Raw genomic sequence first — 19,451 nt, 5'->3', positions numbered from 1 at the left:
ACACCGGACCAACCAGTCCTAGCATGCACTAACCCATAATGCCAGCCGCCAGGCGGAGCATCCACTAGATTGCCAATTTTAAAGTCAAACAAACAAACCCGGCCTGGGTTCTAACCCACGACCTCCCGATCACGGGGCGGACGCCTTACCACTAGGCCAACCGTGTATGTGCGTATGAGTGTGTGTATTGTGTGTATGAGATTTGTGTGAGTCAATGTGTGTGTGTGTGTGTCTGTGGGTGTGTGCGTGCGTACATGCGTGCGTATGTACATGTGTGTGTGTGTGTGTGTGTGTGTGTTTGTGTGGGTGTGTGTCTGTTTGTATAAGAGATAAAGAGAGAGAGAGAGAGAGAGAGAGAGAGAGAGAGAGAGAGAGAGAGTGGGATGGTTGGTTTGTGTTTGTGCGTGTGCGTAACTTGTATGTGTGTGTGTATGTGTGTTTGTTTGTAAAGGTGTGTATGTCCGTCTGTCTATATGTGCGTATGGGTGTGTGTTTTGTGTGTACAGTGAAGTGTGTGTGAGAGAGTGAGTGAGTGCGTGTGAGTGAGTGTGTATGTGTGTACGTGTGTAACTTGGGTGTGTGTGTGTGTGTTCGTGTGTGTGTGTGTGTTTGAGAGAGAGAGAGAGAGAGAGAGAGAGAGAGAGAGAGAGAGAGAGAGAGAGAGAGAGAGAGAGAGGTTTGTCTTTCGCTGGGGTATGCAGTGCCTTGGCGTTGCACATCTACTTAATTGGTTTGTGGTGTTGATCTTCACTAAATTTTATATCGCGTCACGCGACTTGTTTCTTTTTCCTGTATGGGTTTATCCCAGCGAAGCTGGAGGTATCCCGTGAACGCTATACTGTAATCGATTTGAGAAATGTGCACACCGAATAATACATGATAAAGAAGGATTCGTTGTGCCCGGCTACGTGCTACAGTTGGAGATGGAAGTTCACCAAAAATTGGGACCATACTAACAAAAATACGGTGGGTAAAATAGGCGCCCCCATTTTTTCAGCAAACGCCACCCCAGGCCACTTTGGACGGGTAGAAATTCCGTAGTTTCCAAGTCTATGGATAAAGCTCGCGTAAGAAGAATACGTCACGGTCGAAAGTCTTTGACGTCAATTAATGCATCATGACGTCATGCCTCCCTGTAGTCTTTCTCTCTCGCGCAGTGTGTGTGTTTGTGTTCATTTTGTGCACATGTGTTAGTGTTACTGTGTGTGTGTGTGTGTGTGTGTGTGTGTGTGTGTGTATTTGTGTGTGTGTGTGTGTGTGTGTGTGTGTGTGTGTGCGCGCGCACGCGTGCATGAGTCTGTACTCGTATGTGTGTGGTGTGTGTGTATTTGTGTGTGTGTGTGTGTGTGTGTGTGTGTGTGTGCGTGCGCACGCGTGCATGAGTCTGTACTCGTGTGTGTGTAAGTGTGTGTGTGGGCATAAGTGTATGTGTGTGCGTGTATGTGTGTTTGTTTGTAAAGGTGTGCATGTCCGTCTGTCCATATGTGCGTATGGGTGTGTGTTTTGTGTGTATGAAGTTTTTTGTTAGAGAGTGAGTGAGTGCGTGTGAGTGTGTCAGTGTGTGTGTGTGTGTGACTTGGTGTGTGTGTGTGTGTGTGTTTGAGAGAGAGAGTGTATGTGTGTGTGTGTGTGTGTGAATGTGTGTGTGCATGAGTTTGTGTGTATGTTTGTGTGTGTATGAGTGTGTATATATGTGTTTGTTTGTAAAGGTGTGTGTGTCCGACTGTCTATGTGCGTATTTGTTTGTTTGTTTGCTCAACGCCCAGCCGACCACGAAGGGCCATATCAGGGCGGTGCTGCTTTGACATATAACGTGCGCCACACACAAGACAGAAGTCGCAGCACAGGCTTCATGTCTCACCCAGTCACATTATTCTGACACCGGACCAACCAGTCCTAGCACTAACCCCATAATGCCAGACGCCAGGCGGAGCAGCCACTAGATTGCCAATTTTAAAGTCTTAGGTATGACCCGGCCGGGGTTCTAACCCACGACCTCCCGATCACGGGGCGGACGCCTTACCACTAGGCCAACCGTGTATGTGCGTATGAGTGTGTGTATTGTGTGTATGAGATTTGTGTGAGTCTGTGTGTGTGTCTGTGGGTGTGTGCGTGCGTACATGCGTGCGTATGTACATGTGTGTGTGTGTGTGTGTTTGTGTGGGTGTGTGTCTGTTTGTATAAGAGATAAAGAGAGAGAGAAAGAGAGAGAGAGAGAGAGAGTGGGTGGGTTGGTTTGTGTTTGTGCGTGTGCGTAAGTGTATGTGTGTGTGTATGTGTGTTTGTTTGTAAAGGTGTGTATGTCCGTCTGTCTATATGTGCGTATGGGGGTGTGTTTTGTGTGTACAGTGAAGTGTGTGTGAGAGAGTGAGTGAGTGCGTGTGAGTGAGTGTGTATGTGTGTACGTGTGTACGTGTGAAACTTGGGTGTGTGTGTGTGTTCGTGTGTGTGTGTGTTTGAGAGAGAGAGAGAGAGAGAGAGAGAGAGAGAGAGAGAGAGAGAGAGAGAGAGAGAGAGAGAGAGAGAGAGAGAGGTTTGTCTTTCGCTGGGGTATGCAGTGCCTTGGCGTTGCACATCTACTTAATTGTTTAATTATGTGCTTGATAAAATACACTGTGCAGGATACGCCTAAGCAGCTGCAAGACATGATGGACCACTGCAGTCACTTCGTGGCCATCCTGGGCACGGTGGAAGGGCCCTTCGCCCAGGCCTGTGATGAGATCATCATCATTGATGAGGAGGTTGATACACTCCGGGTCAGTTCCGCATTGTCCTGCCTTCAGTCATGATCTTTCTTTCTTTATTTGGTGTTTAACGTCGTTTTCAACCACGAAGGTTATATCGCGACGAGGGAAAGGGGGGAGATGGGATAGGGGAAAGGGGGGAGATGGGATAGAGCCACTTGTTAAGTGTTTCTTGTTCACAAAAGCACTAATCAAAAAATTGCTCCAGGGCCTGCAACGTAGTACAATATATGACCTTACTGGGAGAATGCAAGTTTCCAGTACAAAGGACTAAACATTTCTTACATACTGCTTGACTAAAATCTTTACAAACATTGACTATATTCTATACAAGAACCACTTAACAAGGGTAAAAGGAGAAACAGAATCCGTTAGTCGCCTCTTACGACATGCGGGGTGCAGAGAAATAAGGATGTGGAAAAGAAGACTTTTGGTAAGTAAAATAAAGGTGATGGATCCAGTCAGGTAGAAATAGGACAACAAGAAAAGAATTGGAAAACTGCAGGGAATAGTAGGGAGAGTTTTCTTGGAAGGAAATATAGGTGAAAGGACTGTTAAGGCAGAAATAAGACAAAAGGAGAGAAGTAAAGGGGTGGGGTAGCTCTGTGGAAACACTCCCGCCGCGTGAAGGCGACCCCATGGGAGCTTCAGTCATGATAATACTATGCTACTGCTACTACTGCTACTACTATTACCATAACTACTATTACCATAACTACTACCACTGCTGCTACTACTACCGGTTCTACTATTACCACAACTACTACCACTCGTGCAAAAAACACTGTAGCCGTGTGGCGATTTGATGTACTGTTGTTCATTTCTCTCGTTACCTACCCCAATTATTCCCCTTGACCATGCGTGTATGTGTTTGTTCTGCGGTGTCGTGTAGGTCGTTGTTCAGTGATGGCTGTATGTCTTTGTACGTAGATGCTGCGTTTTAATTGGTTAATCCTTTAACGGGTGCGTGCGCATCCACCCCCGACAGTGCGAGTTCGGTCAGTCTGACCGGTGATTTCGAAGTGTGAAGACGTGTCAGTGCGCTTAAGCCTTGAGACCGGTGTTCTATTTGAAACAGTTCTTTGTGTTGGTGTGACATATTTTAAAATACAGATAGCCTGTGCTGGATTGTGAGTATCATCTTTGACCTGTGGTTTAATAGCTGATTTACCATCAGCGAGGTGAGTGATTCAGACCGGCGTAACTCCGTGTGTGTTTAGTTCTTCATTGAGGCCGGAGTGAACTGTAAGTAGATGCTGTTTCTTTTGTTTATATTGAATTTTGCTTGTCTATAATATGTTCTGATCGTATGAATGATGCTATGGTGTGCACGTATGTATGTAGCTATTTTATCCTAGTGGCGTTATAGCGTCAGTGTCGTTGTTTCGCCGTTGAGACCCAGTTTTCCCGCGCTAGCCCAGTTCTTTGTCTTGTAATAGCGTGTCCTGTGTTGCGGGCGCGTCACATCCTGTGTGACGTTATAGATAGCGTAGCGCCCCCTGTAGTAACTTGTGAAGTTATCGGTCCTTGTCAGTGTGTCACGCTCCGATGGTTTAAGACCGTAAGGCGTGAAGCGTATCCTCAGTTACCTATTGTGTATGGAGTTAGTCCCGTCTCTCCCATTATTTCTGGTGTCTGCTTTCTGGTGTAAGTAAAAGTCACGTTACCGCAACCTCTGTCTTGGCGTCTCATTTATGCTTCATGGCCTATTTTCCCCCTTCCACTCCACCTTATCACATCTTTCGGGTTTCCATGAACATTTTTATAGGGCTAAGAAATTAGCCCTAACATTTTCAATCCTGTTTGATTGCACTTCGCTTCCCGAGGTGATCGTAGTGTTTCAGCACTCGGTTACATCTGGCGCTGCGAGCAGGATGGGACTCGGCATGATATGTTCAGGTAATGGCATAATATGACCACTGAACATTTTCGTGCTGTTCCCATTCTGCGAACTTGGGATGGACAGTGGTCCCCCGGTTTGGAACTTCGGGACGAAGTTAATTTCAAACGGGGGCGATTGTGACAGGGGAGGCTACCGCTCCTTTCACAGCAGACTCTGCACCCGAGTTGTTGGCCTTTAAAAGTCAACACCAGTGGATTGTAGAATTCTGTTTGTGATGGGGTCTGGTGGTTTCCGATTGTCTGTCTGTTCATGGAAACCTTCGGGTTTGCATAACAGTTTTTATAGGGCTAAGACATTAGCCCTAACATTTTCAATCCTGTTTGATTGCACTTCGCTTCCCGAGGTGATCGTAGTGTTTCGGCACACGGTTACACTACTATTACCACAACAACTACTACTACTACTACCGCTACTGCTACTGTTACAACTACTTCTGCTACTGCTGCTGCTGCTACTACTACTACTACTACTACTGCTACTTCTACTACTGCTGCTACCACTACTACTCCTTCTACTACAACTGCTACTAGTAGTAGTACTACTACTACTAGTATTACTGGCTCACAAAAAAGCCACATTATTATGCCTTTTTAAATAAATAACAAGTCGCGTAAGGCGAAATTACTACATTTAGTCAAGCTGTTGAACTCACAGAATAAAACTGAACACACTGCATTTTTTTCACCAAGACCGCATACTCGTAGTTTCGTCAGTCCACCGCTCGTGGCAAAGGCAGTGAAATCGACAAGCCAGAATAGTGCGGTAATGGTCGCGCTGAGCGGGATAGCACGCTTTTCTGTACCTCTCTTCGTTTTAACTTTCTGAGCGTGTTTTTAATCCAAAAATATCATATCTATATGTTTTTGGAATCAGGAACCGACAAGGAATAAGGTGAAATTGTTTTTAAATCGATTTCGGATATTTTATTTTAATCATAATTTTTATATTTTTAATTTTCAGAGCTTGTTTTTAATCCGAATATAACATAGTTATATGCTTTTGGAATCAGAAAATGATGAAGAATAAGATGAACGTAATTTGGATCGGTTTGTACAAAAATAATTGTTATTTCAATTTTCAGATTTTTAATGAACAAATTCATAAATTAATTTTTAAGCCTCCAAGCTGAAATGCAATACCAAAGTCCGGCCTTTGTCGAAAATTGCTTGGCTACAGTTTCAATCAATTTTATTGAAAAATGAGGGTGTGACAGTGCCGCCTCAACTTTTACAAAAAGCTGGATATCACGTCATTAAATACATTAATCAAAAAAATGAAAAAAAAATCTGGGGATATCATACCCAGAAACTCTCATGTAAAATTTCATAAAGATCGGTCCAGTAGTTTGCTCTGAATCACTCTACACACACACACACACACACACACACACACACACACACACACACACACACACACACACACACACACACACACACACACACACCACGACCCTCGTCTCGATTCCCCCTCTATGTTAAAAAACAATCTTCAAAAAAAGGAAGCAACTCAACGACCCTAAGGTTTTGGCCTTGTCACCGTAACAAACATATTATTTGTTGTTGCCTTATCCGAATCAATGGTGACTGAGATAACATGTATGAAATCCCATTTGAAATTAAATATATGAAAGAAAAATAATTGTGCATTAATTAATGTAGATAGGGTAGAAAAAGATGTTAGAGTAGTTGTTTATGATCAACAGCTATTGTGTTTTCAGCGTAGCAATAGGGCCCGATATTTAGACGAGACAAGTATAATGCCGACGAGTCAAAGACGAGTCGCATTATACTTGTTCGAGTCTAAATATCGGACCCTATTGCTACAATGAAAACGCAATAGCGTTTATATAGCTATTCTGACATTAAATTCTGTGTTAAAATCGTGTTTTTATCAGCAACAAGTACCAGAATGGTCCATGTCGTTGATTGCAGACGACGGTTCCCTTTCCGCGTGAAGCCACGGAAATAAGCGAACATTGAAAAACCCACGGACATGTATTACGGAGAAAACTCGAGATAACCGGATGTTTAGCATTTATTTTATTTATTTATTTATTTATTTGGTGTTTAACGTCGTTTTCAACCACGAAGGTTATATCGCGACGGGATGTTTAGCATTACGTCAATATGCTAGGAATCATATGACGTCATGACGTATCATATGCTTGCCTACGTATATTGTATGTTCGAAAGTCTGACTTCTGTTGGGAATTCGCGTGATGAAGACTGCGGTAAATCTGTAGATGATAAGAGAACAAGGATTGTCTCAGAAGAAACGACTAAATGTTTTAGACCGGTAACTTCATTTCAACATTGCACTATACAATGGACGTTCTATGTGACAGGAGAGTTTGCTGATTTTGTGTTAAACATTGGAGAGATCGTCTGCTAGAATCAGAGATAGGTCGCTTCAGATTGCAGCTTCTGGAAATTTGCAAGGTTTGTTGCCTGTTAAAGAACTGGATTTTACACGTAATGTATGTCATGTACAGTAAGCAACAACAAAAACACACACAAAGCAAATGGCATCGTCTGTCGACTAGTCACAGAAACAAACCTGGCGAGGTATGCGTGTACTTTATACACGTGGAAGAAACCGGTGTAGGATCCGGTCCGGTCCCCCCTCTGAAGTAGTCCCCCGGGGGACCAATTCGTGGCAAAAACTGCTCTATAATGGTCCCCCCTTAGACATCCAGCCTCGTTTTTATATTTAGTCAAGTTTTGACTAAATATTTTAACATCGAGGGGGAATCGAAACGAGGGTCGTGGTGTATGTGCGTGTGTGTGTGTGTGTGTGTGTGTGTGTGTGTGTGTGTGTGTGTGTGTGTGTGTGTGTGTGTGTGTGTGTGTAGAGCGATTCAGACTAAACTACTGGACCGATCTTTATGAAATTTGACATGAGAGTTCCTGGGTATGAAATCCCCGAACGTTTTTTTCATTTTTTTGATAAATGTCTTTGATGACGTCATATCCGGCTTTTCGTGAAAGTTGAGGCGGCACTGTCACGCCCTCATTTTTCAACCAAATTGGTTGAAATTTTGGTCAAGTAATCTTCGACAAAGCCCGGACTTCGGTATTGCATTTCAGCTTGGTGGCTTAAAAATTAATTTACATTTATCTTATTCTCCATCATTTGCTGATTCCAAAAACATATAAATATGTTATATTCGGATTAAAGACAAGCTCTGAAAATTAAATATATAAAAATTATTATCAAAATTAAATTGTCGAAATCAATTTAAAAACACTTTCATCTTATTCCTTGTCGGTTCCTGATTCCAAAAACATATAGATATGATATGTTTGGATTAAAAACACGCTCAGAAAGTTAAAACTAAGAGAGGTACACAAAAGCGTGCTATCCTTCTTAGCGCAACTACTACCCCGCTCTTCTTGTCAATTTCACTGCCTTTGCCATGAGCGGTGGACTGACGATGCTACGAGTATACGGTCTTGCTGAAAAATGGCATTGCGTTCAGTTTCATTCTGTGAGTTCGACAGCTACTTGACTAAATATTGTATTTTCGCCTTACGCGACTTGTTCTTGTTACAATGTTAGTAATGTTACCAGCAATTTTAGAGAAAAGAAAGGAAAGAGTCAGAGACTGGTTTCATTTCTTCTTATCAGTATTTACTTATTATTCATTTTATTTCATGTGATTTTTCTTTTGAACGGCATTATAAATCAGATCTATTTTATTTTCTGCAAAATATAGTCAAACAAAGAGATTGCTGTCTGTGCACTACATAATACCGGACGAAGATATAGATTGAAAATGGCTTGAATGCCTAAGAAAAACGAGGCTGGATGTCTAAGGGGGGACCATTATAGAGCAGTTTTTGCCACGAATTGGTCCCCCGGGGGACTACTTCAGAGGGGGGACCGGACCGGATCCTACACCGGAACCATGCGTCTTTGTTATTGACAATATGCTTTTGGATATTGAGAAAAATGGCCGACTTCCGTAGCATTATGCTTTGATGATCGGAAGAGACCATCCAATCACAGCCCCCGAATTCCCCCACGTGTTCATCAGAATAGCTATATAACAGGATATTGGAGTTGATTGAAAAAAAAAATTAAAAACAAGTCGCGTAAGGCGAAATAACAACATTTAGGCAAGCTGTCGAACTCACAGAATGAAACTAAACGCACTGCATTTTTTCACCAAGACCGCATACTCGTAGTTTCGTCAGTCCACCGCTCGTGGCAAAGGCAGTGAAATCGACAAGCCAGAATAGTGCGGTAATGGTCGCGCTGAGTAGGATAACACGCTTTTCTGTATCTCTATTCTTTTTAGCGTACTGAGTTTGTTTTTAATCCAAACATATCATATCTATATGTTTTTGGAAACAGGGACCGACAAGGAATAAGATGAAATTGTTTCTAAATCGATTTCGGACAATTAATTTTAATCATAATTTTCATATTTTTAATTTTGAGAGCTTGTTTGTAATCCAAATATAACATATGTATATGTTTTTGGAATCAGAAAATGACGAAAAATAAGATGAAATTGTGTTTGGATCGTTTAAGAAAAAAAAAGTTTTAATGACAAGTTTCCGATTTTTAATGACCAAATTCATTAATTATTTTTTAAGCCTCCAAGCTGAAATGCAATACCAAAGTCCGGCCTTCGTCGAAAATTGCTTTGCCAATATTTCAATCAATTTGATTGAAAAATGAGGGTGTGACAATGTCGCCTCAACTATTACAAAAAGCCGGATATGACGTCATCAAAGACATTTATCAAAACAATAAAAAAAAAGGTCCGGGGATATCATTCCCAGGAACTCTCATGTCAAATTCCACAAAAATCGGTCCAGTAGTTTAGTCTGAATCGCTCTACACACACAGACACAGACACAGACACACACACACACAAACACACACACACACCACGACCCTCGTCTCGATTCCCCGTCTATGTTAAAACATTTAGTCAAAACTTGACTAAGTGTAAAAAGAAGACCAAGGAAGAAAGATGCTCCCCGCCTGATACAATTTTGTTATATCTTTTTTTGTAAACCCGAGAGACATACCAAACAAAAGGGTCGAAGCAACATACAAGCAACTGAGGTCCACAAACAAACTAAAACAAACAAACAAAATTTAAGTTTGCATTTGCTGCAGGCTGACGTCCTGATTGGAGAAATGGATAGCATGGTCTACCAACCTGCTTTCAGCCTCGAAACTGGCGATTCGGAGGTAAGCGCACTTTATTTCTAATCTCACTTTACCACAAGCCTGAATATATTTTAGTTTCAGTTGAAGCCTGACATTTATTGAGCGAAGCCGACTTCGCGATGTGTACTTCACCAAACTTGTTGCACCACACTTTGGCACTGAATTTCTGACGAAAAGGCTTCACAAAGTCAACGTTGTGGTCAAATAACGACAGCAATTATAGTGTAGCACAAGCCTGAATTGAATTTTTAAGTTAGATATATTACACGCCTGAAATACTTTGTTTCCGTTAAATACACAAAATGCCTCAGCCGGAACATTCTTTGTTTCAGTACAATAAAGCACACTGACCTTAAAGGCTTACTAACTCGCTCCCGTGTTTACGATGTGTAGTTTGCCCACAATCGATGTCAAATGCATCATAAGGCCATATAATGACGATATGTCGCAATGCGCGGACCATATACATGCATTACAGCTTGTTCTAGCCTCTGAAAAAGTGAGGATGTCAACAAAGACGCGGAGTTATTTCCCTTGCGTCAACGCTACCTCTGTTGGCAAATCTATAAATAGGACGATCTAGATCAAAATAAAAATTCAAATATCTCAACATTGAAGGGGTCCTAGACCACAATATTTTGCAGGGAACTTAATTTAGCATGTCTCCAGCTGTTGGTAAAGCAATTAGCGTGTATAGTCATCGAGTACATATGGCTTTAACTTACTGTTGACAATATAAGATGTTTGATGGGTTGTTGACAGACCAGCTCTTTTGTCGGTCCGAGGGCCGGAGTATATCGTCTTTTGTTTCATATTTATTGACCAAGGCCGAAGGCCGCGGTCAATAAATATGAAACAAAAGTCGATATGCCCCCCGAGGACCGACAAAAAAAGCTGGTCTGACAACAAACCACCAAACATCGTTTTTGTCATCATTTTGGTAGTGCGAAAATAAGTGCAAAATCAACACAGGGAGTCCTGCTTTGAAACGCAAATTCTGTTAATATGATACATGTTTGGGGGCCCCAGCACGTTGTTGCAGTCAAAGCTGGCGTGTGAAAGCAACTTTCTGTGATTTGAGTCTATAAAATGTTGAGACAAGTATGTCAGGTTTGAGGATGCGAAGTTCTGTAGGTTCCGACCGACTACAGAATGGTGTGTGACGCCAGCAGTAAACGTCTTTGAGACGAGAGGGCCTTAACTTTGCATTCAAGCGATGGGATTGTCGTATTTCAAACGAGGTGACGTGCTGGCACAGTCAGCGTTGACATCTCACAGCATATCTGTTGATTATCGTTCGACGATCGAGTCGGGGGCAAAGAATAGCAGGAAGCAAAGATGAGTCTTTTTCTATTGTTACCTTTCTTTTCTGTTGCTGGTGCTTATAATATCGTGCGGACGAGTGCGAGTGTTTTTTGCCCCCAAGATTTTGTGTGGTGTTGGTATTGTTTTGCTCGTTTCATACCCACCCCAAAACCTGACAACCCCCCCCCCCCCCTCTCCATTCCTCACAATCCACGAACACATGTTGTTGAAGCCACGTTGGGTCAAAGGTCACAGAAGATTTGCATCGGGCAGCAAGGCACGAATTGGGTCAAAGGACACAGAAGATTTGCGTCGTGCCGCGAAGGAAAGATAATCGCGAGCTTGTTTCTCATTGCCTCTCTGTTTTTCATAAGACTTGTCATTCTGCTTGCTCGGCTTTGTCAGATGTCTAAATTTCTTGTTGCTATGTTCTTGCTTTTGTATTATTATTTACACCCCCGGTATAGGGGTGTGTATAGGATTCGGTCGATGTGTTTGTTTGTTTGTTTGTGTGTTTGTGTTCGCATATAGATCTCAAGAATGAACGGACCGATCGTCACCAAACTTGGTGAACAGGTTCTATACATTCCTGAGACGGTCCTTACAAAAATTGGGACCAGTCAAACACACGGTTAGGGAGTTATTGCTGGATTAAGATTCTACAAGGACTTATAGAGGGACATATTAATGGTCAAAGGGAAATAACCTTCTCAGTTGGTGGCAGTGAGAATGGTAAGGACGGGGGTGTTTTTCCTACCTCGGAGGAATTTCTTGTTTTTATTTGCGCTTAGTTTATCGATACAACGTCTTGTGCAGGGGTTAACATTTGTATGTCAGGGGTCAATTGGTTTGGCTTGAACTTGACGTTGTGTTTATCTGAACGTCTGTGCCGGTAATCGAAACAGAGATACACGCACTCCATGACTTTGTGAGAAGATAAAACATATCGCTAGGTTTCATTTGTTTGCGATAAAGCATGAATTTATTACCTTTCATGAAGTAGTTTTGTTTTTTGTTTACGTTTCTGTTTGCCAGTTCGTTTTTAGAACTTTGCGAAGCAGTGTCGTCTGTCTGTCTAGGTCTGGGGAAACGCCAATCAAAAGAGCCGAAGAATCTCCGAGCGTTTCTATTGGGTTTGCTTTTGATTATTCATGTAACCTGCTTCCTGCAACTGTGGGAACCGGGGATTTATTGCATGGGGAACGTGAGATTTACTTCCCAGCTGGCTGTGAATGAAAACTCGTGAAAACAAGAAATTCCTCCGATAGGAAAAACACCCCCGTTGGTCAAAGGGAAATAACCATTCTCACTGCACCCATTCACACTGCCACCAACTGAGAAGGTTATTTCCCTTTGACCATGAATATGTTTCTGTATAAATCCTTGTAGAATCTTAATCCAACAATAACTCCCTAACCGTGTGTTTGACTGGTCCCAATTTTTGTAAGGACCGTCTCAGGAATGTATAGAACCTGTTCACCAAGTTTGGTGACGATCGGTCCGTTCATTCTTGAGATCTATATGCGAACACAAACACACAAACAAACAAACAAACACATCGAGTGAAACCTATACACACCCCTATACCGGGGGTGTAATAATGACAAAACAATATGTTACTGTTAGTCACAGATAATTATTTCGACCCAGCGGTCTCAGTGGACAGACAAACAAATATTAATTTAAACCAAAACAAGACAATGGAAGTCGACTGATTCGAATGACTGTCCTCCGTGCATGCAGTTAGACGACAGCGTCAGTTCAGTACCGAAATGAACGGTTTTCGCATATTTCAGAACAACGATTTAAATAGAAAACGCGAAGGCTTCAACACATTCTTACCATGTAATCATTTCCGAAGTTTCCTGGTTTGGTTGATTGCATGTATAAAACAGACGATAATCGGGTATTGTGGTTTGTGCAGATCATGAAAATCGTGCACGAGACACTCGACATCCCCAACGGTACCAGAGACCTCGCGCTTCATGCCATCTTTGTGTCACAGACCGTCAACCTGCTGGTCACGGTCAGTCCATTACGCACACACACACACACACACAAACATACAGGCGCGCCTGCACGCACGCACACACTACTACAATATATAGAGGTTACAACACGAGTGGTTTTTTATATGGCTTGTTAACTATGCATTTCAGTCAAGACCCAGCGGATGAATATCAAGGGACTCACGAGCCTCTGGCGAGTGAGTCCCTTTGATATTCCCGCTGGGTCTTGACTGAAATACAAGCCATATAAACAAGTCGCGTAAGGCGAAAATACAACATTTAGTCAAGTAGCTGTCGAACTCACAGAATGAAACTGAACACAATGCAACGCAGCAAGACCGTATACTCGTAGCATCGTCAGTCCACCGCCCATGGCAAAGGCAGTGAAATTGACAAGAAGAGCGGGGTAGTAGTTGCGCTGAGAAGGATAGCACGCTTTTCTGTACCTCTCTTCGTTTTAACTTTCTGAGCGTGTTTTCAATCGATATGATTAGTTGCTGTTTGTTGTTTTCTACACCAGGAAATGATGGCTATGGTGATAACACTGCTCCATATAAATGTCATTGTTATCGATATGATTAGTTCTTTCTTTCTTTATTTGGTGTTTAACGTCGTTTTCAACCACGAAGGTTATATCGCGACGGGGGAAAGGGGGGGGGGGGGTGGAGAGAGAGAGATGGGATAGAGCCATTTGTCAATTGTTTCTTGTTCACAAAAGCACAAATCAAAAATTTGCTCTGGGGATATGATTAGTTGCTGTTTGTTGTTTTCTACACCAGGAAATGATGACTATGGTGATAACACTGCTCCATATAAATGTCATTGTTATCGATATGATTAGTTGCTGTTTGTTGTTTTCTACACCAGGAAATGATGACTATGGTGATAACACTGCTCCATATAAATGTCATTGTTATCGATATGATTAGTTGCTGTTTGTTGTTTTCTACACCAGGAAATGATGACTATGGTGATAACACTGCTTAATATAAATATCATTGTTATCGATATGATTAGTTGCTGTTTGTTGTTTTCTACACCAGGAAATGATGGCTATGGTGATAACACTGCTCCATATAAATGTCATTGTTATCGATATGATTAGTTCTTTCTTTCTTTATTTGGTGTTTGACGTCGTTTTCAACCACGAAGGTTATATCGCGACGGGGGAAAGGGGGGGGGGGGGGAGGGGGAGAGAGAGAGAGAGATGGCATAGAGCCACTTGTCAATTGTTTCTTGTTCACAAAAGCACACATCAAAAATTTGCTCCAGGGATATGATTAGTTGCTGTTTGTTGTTTTCTACACCAGGAAATGATGACTATGGTGATAACACTGCTCCATATAAATGTCATTGTTATCGATATGATTAGTTGCTGTTTGTTGTTTTCTACACCAGGAAATGATGACTATGGTGATAACACTGCTCCATATAAATATCATTGTTATCGATATGATTAGTTGCTGTTTGTTGTTTTCTACACCAGGAAATGATGGCTATGGTGATAACACTGCTTAATATAAATATCATTGTTATCGATATGATTAGTTGCTGTTTGTTGTTTTCTACACCAGGAAATGATGGCGATGGTGATCGGCTCCAAGGACAGGATGAGCAAATTCAACGCCAAGGTGACACTTTCATGTCTCGGTCTTCTATGGTACATCGTTGCACTGTCCCGATCAAAGGAAGGGTGGGGGATGGTGGATGGGGGGGGGGGGGTGGTGGTGGATGATGGGCGGTAGGTAGTGTGTGTGTGTTTGTGTGTGTGTGTGTGTGTGTGTGTGTGTGTGTGTGTGTGTGTGCGTGCCATACAAACAATGATGAGACAATAACAAATATATCAGTAAAGTGTGTACTCCTCAAAATCAAGATGGCGAGAATGCAAAAGGGAGATAACAATTCTTAAGCAAGCCGATCGCCATGTTGTGTGCTTTGTTGCAGAAATTCCACCATCATCACCTGCTGAAGTTGCTGCCAAAGCTTAAAGCCCTCAAGGACACAGCTGGGCTGGACCACAACATCGCTTGTTTGAGAAGGTGGGTCGTCTGTGTATTTATTCTCTGGTGTTTTTGTTACATTTAGTCAACTTTTGACTAAATGTTTTAACATAGCCGGGGAATCGAAACGAAGGTTGTGGTGTGTATGTGTGTGTGTGTGTGTGTGTGTGTGTGTGTGTGTGTGTGTGTGTACCCATGTTTCCACAGGTTTGGTTGCCTAAATCACCATAAGGCAACCATCCACACGTGGATGGCAATTTAAACTCTGGATGGCAACCTAATTGTGTGGATGGTCGCTTCATTTAACACCGTTAAATTGACTTTTTTGACGGAAAGAATGTCATAACAATGTTCAAAATGACATTCTTTCCGTCCTCTATAGGCGACGAAATAGGTCAAATTTTGTGCATTTTTTAGTGCAAAATTCTTCGATGCCGGAGCGAGTACTGCACCCAGTGCTGTTGTAGTGCAAGTGCACTAGAAAGGCACTGCACCCAGTGCCGCCTCTTAGGTAACCATCCACACATATAGGTGCGTGTGTGTGTTGGTGGGCCTGTGAATGTGTGTGTGTGCGTGTGTGTGTGTGTGTGCGTGTGTGTGTGTGTGTGTGTGTGTGTGTGTGTGTGTGTGTGTCTGTCTGTCTGTCTGTCTGTCTGTTTGTGTAGAGCGATTCAGTATTTCTTCTTCTTCTTCTTTTTTTCTTCTTCGTTAATGGGCTGAAACTCCCACGGTCACTTATGTTTTTGCATGAGTGGGGTTTTACGTGTGTGACCGTTTTTACCCCGCCATTCGGGCAGCATACGCCGACTTCGGGGGAAGCATGCTGGGTATTTTTGTGTTTCTATAACCCACCGAACTCTGACATGGATTACAGGATCTTTTTCGTGCGCACTTGGTCTTGTCCTTGCGTGTACACACGAAGGGGGATAAGGCACTAGCAGGTCTGCACATAAGTTGACCTGGGAGATCGATCTTCTGTGGTGTATTTTTTACATGTAGTCAACTTTTGACTAAATGTTTTAACATAGACGGGGAATCAAAAGGAGGGTTGTTGTTGTATTTATATCTGTCTGTCTGTCTGTCTGTCTGCCTGTCTGTGTGTATGTGTAGAGCGACTACTGGACCTTTCTTCGTGAAACTTGACATGAGGGTTCCTGGGTATGATATCCCCAGATGCGTTTGTCCTTTTTTCGATAAATATCTTTGATGACGTCATATCTGCCTTTAAATGATCAATCAATCAATCAATCAATATGAAGCTTATATAGAGCGTATTCCGTGGGTACAGTTCTAAGCGCTTGTCGAAGAGTTGTCAACACAGGACTAACAAAGAAACTAACATCTACAGACGGACACGAACCCTATCACACACTAGCAAACCCTGATAAACATACAACAAACAACTGTTTAACAACAATATACACATCAATAGCTAGGTCCAAACAAAATAATATTAAGTACAAAGAAAACACCTCTCACAGAGCACAGCACAAGAATTTCTTTTGGGGCACAACACATCACGTCGAACATGAAAGTCGCAGCCAGCTACGGGAAGAACTGAGTCTTCAAATGATAGTTGAGGCGGCCCTGTCACGCCCTAATTTTTCAACCGAAGTAATTGAAATTTGGGTTAAGTAATCTTTGACTCAATCCGGACTTTGGTAATGCATTTCAGTACGGAAGCGCAAAAATGTTTTAATTAGTTTGCTCATTAAAGTTGTAATTAAAAACGAATTTTCACTTACAGATTTATAATTGCAGATTGTATTGTATTCCTCATCTTCTCCTGAATTCAAAAATATATAGATATGTTATGTTTATACTTATGAATTTAGGAAAGTAGGTTCAATATAATGTTCGCATGCTCCGCGGAGACGAAATTTACCCGTATCGGTCTTCGGGTATGGTTAGCCGAGACTATCTGAATGTAGTCGCGGGAAAGACTGGTTTTGGGGATCTTTTAGTTTGATACCTACATATTGACAAAATGTTTTTATATCGCTTCACGCGACTTGTTGGTCTTGTGTCAGTCTGTCCATGTGACACCTAGCCTATGTCCCTGTCTGTCTGCCTGTCTGTCTCTTTCTTTCTCCCTCTCTCCCTCCCCCTCCTCTCCCTCTTGCTCTCTTGTATTCTGTCTCTCCCTTCCCCCTCTCTCTCTCTCTCTCTCTCTCTCTCTCTCTCTCTCTCTCTCTCTCTCTCTCTCTCTCTCTCTCTCTCTCTCTCTTCCATTCTTTTTACATTTAGTCAACGCTTCTTTTGGGTACTGTTCGTCGATCAGGGCTAAGGTGAGTGCCTGTCGAGCTGTGTCATTCTGATCTTCTCCTGAGGTAACATGTGGAACACTGGTGCAGATCTGGATGCCTGGTTTCTCTGTTGCCTTGGGGGTTTCCTCTTCTTCTTGAGTCAGAGGTAGAGTGTTCTGTGGGAGGACTTCCGTGTACTGTCGAGAAAGTCTCTTGCTCTCGTGTACAAAACTGCTCCGTTTGAGCCGGTTCTTGGTGCGGTTGCTCAGTCTGTGCTTCATGGGGTGGTCGGGTAGGCACTTGAGCTTCTCGGCCTGTACCATAGTCTTGGCTTCTCTTCTCTGACAGAGGGGTTGGATGGTGGTAAGCTTCTCCATTTCCTTGATGGGCGTGGATTTCATTGCACCAGTGATGAGTCGGAGGGCCTGGTTTTGCACACGGTCGAGGGTCTGCAGGTTTGTCTTGGCTGAGGTTGACCACGCTGTGGAGCCGTACTCGAGTTGGGGTCTGATTGTTCCCTGGTATACTGTCTTCAGTATCTTCTCGTTCGCTCCCCAGGTGGTACCTGCCAGCTTCCTGAGTATGGCTAGCTTGTGCCGGGCCTTCGTCTCTGCCTGTGCAATGTGTGGTTTCCAGGTCTGCCGTCTATCAAAGGTGACACCTAGGTACGTTGCTTCTTCATCCTCTCTCAGAGGAGTTCCACCAAGCCTAATGGTTCCGGCTTTCTGCTTTGGCGACAGTGTGAATAGGGTGGTGGAGGATTTCTCCTTGTTGATGGAGACGCACCAATCTTCTGCCCATGCGTTCAGCCTATCTGCCGCTTGCTGCATTCTGTAGGTGGCAGTACTTGACAAAGAAAGTCGAAAACGAAGTTGTCTCGGTGACTTAATTCAACATGATAATAATTAGAAAATGAATCGTAATGTCACCACCAGGCTGTGCATGTATCTGTATTGTATAATGATTAATGTTGACACAGACGTGAGATCGACACCCTGCTAATGATACGTGGTGGAATCTGTCCTTACTGCAATTGTAACAACATGCCGTTGGAGGTCACCAGCAGTACTCCAATGGTGAGGAGAAACACATACGCATAAACATGTTCGGACACGCACACAAACATACGTATTTGCATATATATATATACATGCAAATTGTGAGAAACGCACGCTCATACTTGTTCGGACTCGCTCACAATCACACGAACACTTGCATATATACATGTATGCAAATTGTGAGAAACGCACGCTCATATATACATGCACTTGTTCGGACAAGCGCACAAACATGCGTATTTGCATATATATACAAGCAAATTGTGAGAAACGCACGCTCATACTTATTCTGACAAGCGCACAAACACAGGAGTACATGTGTGACAGGCAGACTATTGCGTCACCCTCAGCACAACTGCAGGTTCTGCAGAGTTGTCTGGGGGCTATTTATAGCTCGCTGGCTAGACACATGTGAACTGAAGAGTTTTGTTTGATTTAATATAGGGTCTGACTGTTGCGTTCTCCTTGACTTTCTATGTCAAAAGACACTTTTCTATGAGGAGATTTGTCAAGATCCTTGAAACCAAAACTGAAAAGCTTTCCAAAAACACAAATCTTAATTTCCGTGCCATATCTGGCCTTTGAAGGTCTTTTATAATGTTAATGATGTGATTAATGATGCATTTCTGTTTTCCAATTCCAGCCTGCAGTCCTGATAGGCCCTGACAACACGTTGATTAAAAATGTAAGTCGTGTGTTCATTCAAGCGCGCACTCAGTCAGTCTGTCACACACTCTTTAATTGGTTCTGCCTGTCATTCTGTCTGGTTGTCTGCACCTCTCTATATGCATGTATCTCTCTCTCTCTCTCTCTCTCTCTCTCTCTCTCTCTTCTCTTCCCTCTCTCTCTCTCTCTTTCTCTCGCTCTCTCTCTATTCCCTCTCATCTCTTCCCTCTCTCTCCCTCTCTTCTTTCCCCCCCTCTCTCTCTCTCCTCTCTCTCTCTCTTCTCTTCCCCCTCTCTCTCTCTCGCTCTCTCTCTCGCTCTCTCTCTCTCTCTC

The 19,451-nt window shown here is 42.8% G+C and overlaps 2 protein-coding genes across 2 annotated transcripts in view; one reads left to right on the top strand and one right to left on the bottom strand.

Moving 5' to 3' along the window:
* Positions 1 to 19,451, bottom strand: part of LOC138945347 (uncharacterized) — a 546,160-nt gene that overhangs the window by 67,793 nt on the left and 458,916 nt on the right. The gene's annotated exons all lie outside the window — the stretch shown is intronic.
* The window catches only part of LOC138945345 (uncharacterized), a 164,066-nt gene that overhangs the window by 33,858 nt on the left and 110,757 nt on the right, over positions 1 to 19,451 (top strand). Inside the window, exons 14-20 of the mRNA XM_070316772.1 lie at positions 2,622 to 2,756; positions 9,781 to 9,855; positions 13,064 to 13,165; positions 14,723 to 14,779; positions 15,093 to 15,187; positions 18,374 to 18,470; positions 19,096 to 19,137. Coding sequence (XP_070172873.1) covers positions 2,622 to 2,756; positions 9,781 to 9,855; positions 13,064 to 13,165; positions 14,723 to 14,779; positions 15,093 to 15,187; positions 18,374 to 18,470; positions 19,096 to 19,137 — 603 coding nt within the window. The remainder of the gene's footprint in view (positions 1 to 2,621; positions 2,757 to 9,780; positions 9,856 to 13,063; positions 13,166 to 14,722; positions 14,780 to 15,092; positions 15,188 to 18,373; positions 18,471 to 19,095; positions 19,138 to 19,451) is intronic.

The sequence above is a fragment of the Littorina saxatilis genome, linkage group LG13 (genome assembly GCF_037325665.1).
Source record: "Littorina saxatilis isolate snail1 linkage group LG13, US_GU_Lsax_2.0, whole genome shotgun sequence".
NCBI lineage: Eukaryota > Metazoa > Mollusca > Gastropoda > Littorinimorpha > Littorinidae > Littorina > Littorina saxatilis.
The sequence above is the reverse complement of the archived record's forward strand: the minus strand, read 5'-3'. Positions and strand labels throughout refer to the sequence as shown.